Source organism: Copadichromis virginalis, linkage group LG16 (assembly GCF_057382275.1).
Source record: "Copadichromis virginalis isolate Kocher_CV1m ecotype Utaka linkage group LG16, C_Virginalis_male_GT1.1, whole genome shotgun sequence".
NCBI classification, from domain to species: domain Eukaryota; kingdom Metazoa; phylum Chordata; class Actinopteri; order Cichliformes; family Cichlidae; genus Copadichromis; species Copadichromis virginalis.
This window is the reverse complement of record NC_140633.1, coordinates 14,624,269-14,632,402: the sequence shown is the minus strand read 5'-3', so window position 1 is coordinate 14,632,402 and position 8,134 is coordinate 14,624,269. Positions and strand designations below refer to the sequence as shown.

The window sequence follows — 8,134 nt, the reverse complement described above, 5'->3', positions numbered from 1 at the left end:
CAGGTCATTGAAACACACAGGGCCATTTGTGCATGTGGTGTTGGTGGTCTTCCATTGACAGATCGACACTGCTTTACCAGTAGAGTTTGCAAGACAGCAGGTACACCTAGTGTGGTTGCCTACCTCTGGAAACACCTCCCTGCAGGGGAGTTTCCAGGATTTTTTAAATCCAAAAGCAGATTAATTTCAGATGTGAACTGAAGCTCAGAATAAAAAAAAAAAAGACAAGACACGTGCTAATAAAAGAACAATTTTTAATCGTTTTATGTTATCGCAGGCAGGTAGTAGCTGTATAAATACACACATTATTTTCCAGTTTTTTTCAGAGTGGGTTACGGCTTTAGTTCACATTTGATCAACTTTATTCCAGTCAACTTGTCAAATCTTAATCTGACTGTCCTGTCAAAACAAAGGTAAATAGAATTTGAAGCAGTTATTATTTACATATGATACAAAAATAGATTTCACAATAAAAGAGAGATATATTTACAATAAGAAGCTCTATAAAATACAAATATCTTTCTGTTATAAAAAGCCATTTTTAAAATAACTCTTCCAGCTCAAGTTTTGCACGAGGGAGTGTAATCTGGTCTGTGGCAGGATGAATTGTAATTCAAACAACGAATGCACCTTTAATGGGAGTCCATTACTTCATGGCTGCGCAGTATTCTTGTCCTACAAAGCTAATCTTAACCCTGACTGCAGTCTTTACAGCCATGTGGTCTGAAGTTAGTGCTGGGTTAACTTTGGGAGCGCTGAGCGGCTGGAACTGATGCTGTGGTCGAGCTACTTGGCAGCTGCTCCGCCATCCAGCTGCATCCTGTTGGGTGGTTTTCTGTGAGGGGTGGGCAGGTGCATGTTAACTGTTCAAGGGGGGTCCTCCAGACTTACACTCCCTCCTTCCCTCATGGCCAGGCTCCAAGCTGACTGTGGGCCTCTGTGTCACATGCCTAGACCAGACAGAGACGGACACGGTTAGAGCAGGACTCCCTGGCTCCTGGTTCTATTCTCAGAATGGTGGACGCTCAACTTTACAGGCTGCTCATCGTAAACACTGGTGGCCCCAATAAACACACCACACTCCGTTGCTAACAGAGGAGCTGGCTGACTGCCTGAACGGCTAATTGAATGTCCAACTTTACAGACAGACGGGATGTCTGCGAAAGACGGATGTGCAGTGGCTAAAACAGAGTAGGGAGCCCAAGGAACAGACATGGAAATAAGAAAAGTTCCTCACTCCCACCCCTGTCTCTTTCCAATACTGACATTTAAAGTTGAAATTTCCGACAGGGTTTACCCGGCACACATTCCTTATTCTCTGATGCAAGTTCCAACTCTGACAAGGCCTGAGCAAAGAGGAGGCGCAGCACAAACCAGCCGTCTATTAGCCTAACATAGTGTAAGCTACCAAATTGCCTTCTCAGGTTACAGATTTGTGCATTCCAAGTCAACTCAGGTCAAATATTATTATTAAAGCCCAGTAGGCTAGAGATGACAAATTTGCATACACCACGGAACATTCCCTACCTCTGGGTTGCCAAATATACAGCAGAGGTTCCAGATTCAGCCCACTGAATGGCTTTGCAGAGTGCAAAGACTGCAACAAGGAGGGCATAAATTTTGGAATTTTCACTGCTTTTTACATTTGGAAGAACTGCGCTGCTAGTTGATAAGAATGAATGGTGTGATGACAGCTGTTATTTAGGTCACTGCTGGGTTTGCAGTTTATCCTGACATCACTCAAGGCTACACGAGAGTAAGGTGGGGGTTTCTTTGCTTCACTACCACCACATATTGTTCAAACTGACTTGTTTTTCTAAAGACATCTCATCATTATCATTACAAATAGATGTTTTATTACCTGTAGATATTTTCACATTGGAGTTACACTTTACATGAAAAGAAAAGAAAGTAATAGGAATGATTTGGAGGGTTGAACTGGGCTGTATGTGACCCACAAACTAAAATAAGTTTGACACCCCTGCTCTACACTAAGAGGATCAATTTGGATAAAGAACAAAAGCCCAGAGGAAAATGCCTCCGTACAGGGTATATGTACCATGCACTGTATACACGGAAAGAGATAGGGGAAGAATAGACCAGGATGAAATTTATAAAGCAGCGTTCCACTGTGTATGATCTGCACTTCAAAGCTGAGTGACAGGTGAAAAGGGATACGCAGCCTTTCTCTCCAGTGTGGCCCTGGAGGCCTGGAGGTCCATATAGCAAGCCTCAGCCACTTCATAATCCTGACACATCATTGTTTCATAGAAACCTGCGGGGTGGCTCTCATGGCATTTTATGAGCAGTTGTTAACACAGCCGACACAGGGAACAAACGCTCCGGTTAATCCCGAGTAGTGAGTGGCGCCAGCATGCAGGCTAATTTATCATGGGGCTCTGACAGCCAGATTGCATTAGTGCTTACTCTCTAGTGTCTTGTCCAGGTCAGCGATGAAGTCCTCCAGCTCTTTAGTGTCGCCCAGTTTGGCTGCAATGGAGACACGCAGAAAGAATCACGATTTTGAAGCAGTTTAAATATAAGCTTCTTCAATCACTCATTACCACATATACAGTACAATACATAGCTTGTTTATGTCCATGAGTTTTCAAGGGCTTTTACTCACGTTTTGGTGACATTAGGGGAGGTGAGGTGGTGGTGATGGGGGAGAGCATGGTGGGCGAGTTCAGTCTCTCGTCGCTGAAGCTGAAGCTGTTTCTGTTGAGAGACTCGGCACCTGTCAGAAAGAGACAGAAGAGAAAATGCAGGCACATAAGATCAAGCGAGTACTCACTTTTCTCTACATCTGTGTCAGTGGAACAAGCTTCAGTGTGTAATCATCGCATTCTCCTCTAATGACACCCTTTCTCTATGGGCTGTCGCGTGCATGCCTCACAAACACGTGCGGGTACAGCACAAAAACTAAAGTGTTAAAATGAATCTCTACGGAAGTCTTTGTTTTTCTAGCAGCAAAAGTTTCTGGATGACTTTCAAAGCTAAAAAAAAAAAAGTCTCGATGACCATAAATCATGGATTAAAGCACCACTGAGGCTGTTAGTGACAGTAATATCAAAAGTTTTTCTGGGCAAAGAGGTCTCTAAAGGCAGCCAACTCTTCTCCTGCTCTTTAGTAAGATTTATCTTTGACATGTTCAAAACAGCAGAGCACGCTCTTATTTGGGATACTGTTTGTGTTTCTTATGCACCACCCAAATCTCTACACAGAGTCTTACATAAATGACCTAATAGTCACCTTTATTTTGCCGCACAGTACTTCAAACCACCACTCTTGCTTCACAGCAAGGAAGGTTCTGGGTTTGAATCCACCATCTGTGTGGCTGCTCCGGCTTCCTCGCACAGCCCAAAGACTTGCAGTTAGTGGGGTTAGATTAACTAGTGATTCTAAATTGTGTGAATGTGAGTGAAAATCTTTGCTTGTGGCAGACAAGTGACCTGTCGGGGTGTAGCTTGGATAGGGATAAATGTTTATCCGACAGCATGAGAGACTTTTTAAATCATTCTTTGTAGAAGTGCAAACCACACTGATAATAATGAATGTGTAGCTGTGAAGTGTGTGTGCTCAAACTAAGATTAGGCTACACTTAAAGATGCCGATGTGTATCTTGCACCATGTCTGAGATGTCAAGCACCCACTTGTTCCCGCCTCTCTGACCAATGCCTCTCCCGCAAGTCTGGATTGTGGGAAATTGCACATGGGATAAAGGCAAAACACGCGGGAAGTGCAAGTGGATCACATGCAAACACACACACACTGATGAGCCCTTAATGTCTGCACTTGACTTGAACCTGAATCCCTCTCATTTCTCAGCTTCCTCTGCTGCTCTATATTCATGTCTGTCTGTCCTTCTTATTCACTCCTACATTCTTCATACCACTTTCTGTGGCTCTCTGTCGCCTCTCTCACTCACACTGACACTCCAGGGTGCAGCTCCAAGACTTTTTTGTCATCTATCTACGCCTTCAACAGTCAATACATCCATCAGACTTTGAGACAATAGATGACCCCTGTGGGAGACAGCTCGTTCGTCATTACTTCACTACCATGGAGAGGACAGGGTTCAAGCAGGAATCCGATCCACTGATCAAATCAGCAAGCTCATTAGTGCCATAGACATGTGTTCAAACACCTTCCCTGTGTTTGTATCACTGATGTTGCTCCCTGCGAGATCATTAGTGATAATGGCCCCTGTTATTGTGCAATTATCTAGTTTTAAACATCTGATTCTCTTTCTAGTATATATCATACATTCGACTGTTTGGCCATCAAACCTGTACACCCTCTTTCCTCCCTTAGACGGCCCAACCCACTGGCATGTGTTTGGAAAAGTATATTTGCGCATGGGGACATGAAGCATATTTTTCTCTGTGTGTCAGCATATCCCACTTGCCCGCCTGAAGTCGGCTCTACAGCTGGGGGAAGCTAGACTTTTAAGACACTGTATGGTAGAGTGATATGGTAACATATGACAGTAAACCCTTAGAGACGCAGCCACAAAATAGGGGCAGGTGTGCCAAAATATGCAGCTCAACGTGACGCCAACATCTCTGAAGCATGAGAAAGGGATTTTCTCTCACTGCTACTCTCCCTGCGTGCGAGCATACATGAAGGCGTATGCAACAGTTTGACGCTCGACTCGGGTGCCCTCTGGATGCGGCACTGTAAATGCAAACAATACCCTAATCAATTCAAAATAGTCTGTATGCTTATCTGTACCTCATACACCTGTGAGAATGTTAATGTTTAACTTTCAATAAGTTTAGCAGTGTGGTGATCCCGATTCCAGTTATGTCGTGTTTGCACTTCTTGTGGATGTGGAATGTGGTCTCTAGCATTTCCTCCTGTTGAGAATAATGATTCCTGCTCAGTTTTCTTGTTTAGTTGATGGTCAAATGTTTGCTAGCGTTTATGTAACTGTGTGGTATTTGGGCCACTGTGACATTAATCAGCAATACTAAATTAAAATTAAATAACACTCTCTTATGTTTATGTGTACTATATTACATTGATGTGACATATCCTCCTCAAGCCAAGTACACTCAAAATAAACAAGCTTGTGAACCTGGCTTTTTTTTAAAAGGTTTCCTTACTTAGAGAGTTTGCATGTTTTTTACATAAAGCCTACTTTACAGTGTACCTGATAAGACACTACACACCCAAGGCATACAGTGCGCTATAGGAGGAGTGGTACTGTAGAGATAACAAACCCTGTGTCTTCAGTCTGCAGAGAAGTACAACGTGTCATTATTTTGTGACACTCTGTAACTCTTGCCTGACTGTCTGGGGTCCAATTTAATTGCTCCATGTTAAGGATGACAACAAAGTCGCGCCACTGAACCTTTCCACTGGTTAGATAACCATGGTAATACTGAGGAGCAGGTGAGCCGAGAGTAAATCACAATCCTTGCCCACTTACTTTCTGTGTCGCTGATGCCGCTGTCGCTGACGCTGGCGCTGCTCCTCCTCTTCATGGTCTTCAGGTGTTCGTCGTACCTGAAGTGTCGCCTCTCCACCGGCGATGTGAAGTCTTCGATCACCGCGTCGAACTCGCACAGCACATCGTTCAGATCCTCCTCATTGACGAACTTGGCTGCAAAGGGGGGGGGGGATAATTCACAAAATTGAAATAAAATGTTACGCAAACTGTTGATGTTATGATTCAGGTCTGAAAATCATTCACGTAGCACATTATTCTATTCTTATATAAACACAACTGCAATTCAGTTATCGTACTCATATATAAGATAATATTTATATACATATATATTTAAAACAAACGACATTACCTTGAGGCTTCAGCTTTGGGGACTTCATGATTCCACTAGTTCGCTTAGAAATGATCCAGAAACGTCGTGAAAACTTCTAAATAAATAAATGTGGCCCTCAGCGTAAAGTCCCACTTCGTCGTAGGGTGCTTCAGGTCTTTATCTAACCTCCAGGTCCAGGACTGGCGCTTTTTAACGAGCCCTGAGGAGTGGGGGCGGAGACGCAGGGAAGGGAGGGGAAGCGTATGTGTGTGCGCGATCTCTTACGCGCTCGCCATTACCAATAAAGCTTCCCCCGGTTAAAGTTACGGTCCCCTGACGTCTCCTTCTTAAAAGTATGTTTGTAAACAACTTCTGTGTCACTTGCCAGGCAGAAGTGTAATGCAGGGATATTTATAATCACGAGTCAGGGCTTTTCATATTTTATCACCGGGCAGATCATCACAGTAGGGTGAGTAAGTATACTTACTCACCCTACTGTGATGATCTATAGCCTCATCTTTGATGAATGACCAAGTTTCTATAATCAAACTGCGTTTCCTCTCTTTGCATTTAGAAGAAATGAAATGAGAGTATGATCAGTGTGGGGCATCTTTAGATCAATGATTAACTCGGTACATCTCAGCCTTACTGTGAGTGATTGATTTTCATTCACACAGTGGGAAACTGCGTGTTTGCTGCTAGAGTTATTCACAAAGAGACAAAACACTGACAGATCCCATAAAAAAATCAAGCTATTGAATAATTTCTCTAAAAAATGGGAATTTATTCTGGTTTTATAGATAGAACACTATTCAGGTTACATAATCTGCACTGTACTCAGATAGGAGTAGTGATGTATCGGTCGCGAACGAAACAGCTCTTAGAGCCGGGTCTTTGAGTGAACGACGCGAGCCGGCTCCTTATCGCAGGCCATGGTTTTTTCCCCTTTCTCTCACCCTCTCTCTCGCACTATTTTCCGCTTCACTCCGCATGTGAGCCTTGTGCTTTGCGTTGGGAAGAGGGGGGACTCGCAGTAGCACAGGAACAGAGCTGAGGGAGAGACAGAGAAAGAGCGCCAGGGACAACAACGTCACATTAGAAAGGTATAGTAATCATCCACAACTATTTTCAGTTGCAGATGATAAAGGATTCAGAAAGTTTATTCATGCAGGGCCCATATGACAGAGAATATGCATCTTCTTTTTGTTTTTATATTTTAATTTATATTTAATTGTGTTGTGGTTTGCAGTGTTTTGTGTTGTTTCACTTTAAATTTGTTTAAAAGGAAAAAGCTGAAAATTTAAATAGTTAAAAGTTGAAATGTGAATAGTTGGTTTTTGTATTATATGATTTATTCATTACATTTTATGTGGAGTGAATAAATAAAAGTATATTTACAGTGGCCCCTAGAGACAAAGCACATACAAACTTCAAAACACGTACAAACCCTGAAGCACGTAAAAACTCCATAGCACGTACAAAAGACAACAGAAGTGCTCCAGGATGCTACGTGCAGTGTTGAGCTTTTGTTATTTAGTGGCTACACAAGCCAGCAAGTACCAAGGACCGGATTTGGTGTGTGGTAGTAACAGGTAAATGAACTTTTTAAAAAAAAATTATTTGAATATATATGTGTGCTTGTGTTTTTCTGGGCAAAGAGGTCTCTAAAGGCAGCCAACTCTTCCCCTGCTCTTTAGTAAAATTTATCTTTGACATTTTCAAAACTTGTGTCCTTTTGTGCATAATTTTATATTATTGTTAATAATAAATTAATTAAAGCAACAAAACAGCCTGAAGAGCCAGTTCGGAGCCGACTCTTTTTAGTGAGCCGAGCTGAAAGAGCCGGTTCTCTAAAAAGAGACGGAAATCCCATCACTAGATAGGACCTCCATAATCCAACGAGACAGCTCGTTTTGCACTGTATGATCTCCGGGGCTCTTATTTTGTCTAGGTCTGATTTTCAGCCATCGTGAAACTGCAGTGACATCTGGTGGTGGAATCTCACAGTTGCGGCTGATCTTTGCTCAGCAATACAACAGTCCCAAAACAAAATCTCACCTCAGTTGTATTTTGAACTGAACTGTAATCTACATCAGCAAGTACAATTTAAGGAGGGCGCTCTCAATATATCGCCTTTGCTTTCATTTCCAGAGTACCCAGAGGGAACCCACGCAAAGACGGGGAGAACATACAAACTCCACACAAAAAGACCCCGGCCGGGTGGTGGAATTGAACTCAGGACCTTATTGCTGCATCATCATCATCATCATCATCATCATCATCATCATCATCATCATCATCATCATCATCATCATCATCATCATCATCAGTAGTAGTAGTATTAGTAGGTTCAAGGTTCTTTATTTGTC

General features: G+C 42.7%; 1 protein-coding gene across 1 annotated transcript; it reads right to left on the bottom strand.

Annotated features, from left to right (window-relative positions):
• Window positions 1-237: 237 nt before the first annotated feature.
• On the bottom strand, window positions 238-5,961 carry rgcc (regulator of cell cycle). The gene is made up of 5 exons (XM_085435498.1): window positions 5,805-5,961; window positions 5,435-5,608; window positions 2,627-2,737; window positions 2,428-2,490; window positions 238-950 (listed from the first exon to the last, which is right to left on the bottom strand). Exons 1-5 carry the CDS (start codon window positions 5,830-5,832, stop codon window positions 943-945), a joined length of 384 nt encoding a protein of 127 aa, XP_085291624.1. The 5' UTR covers window positions 5,833-5,961; the 3' UTR covers window positions 238-942.
• Between the last annotated feature and the right edge of the window lie 2,173 nt (window positions 5,962-8,134).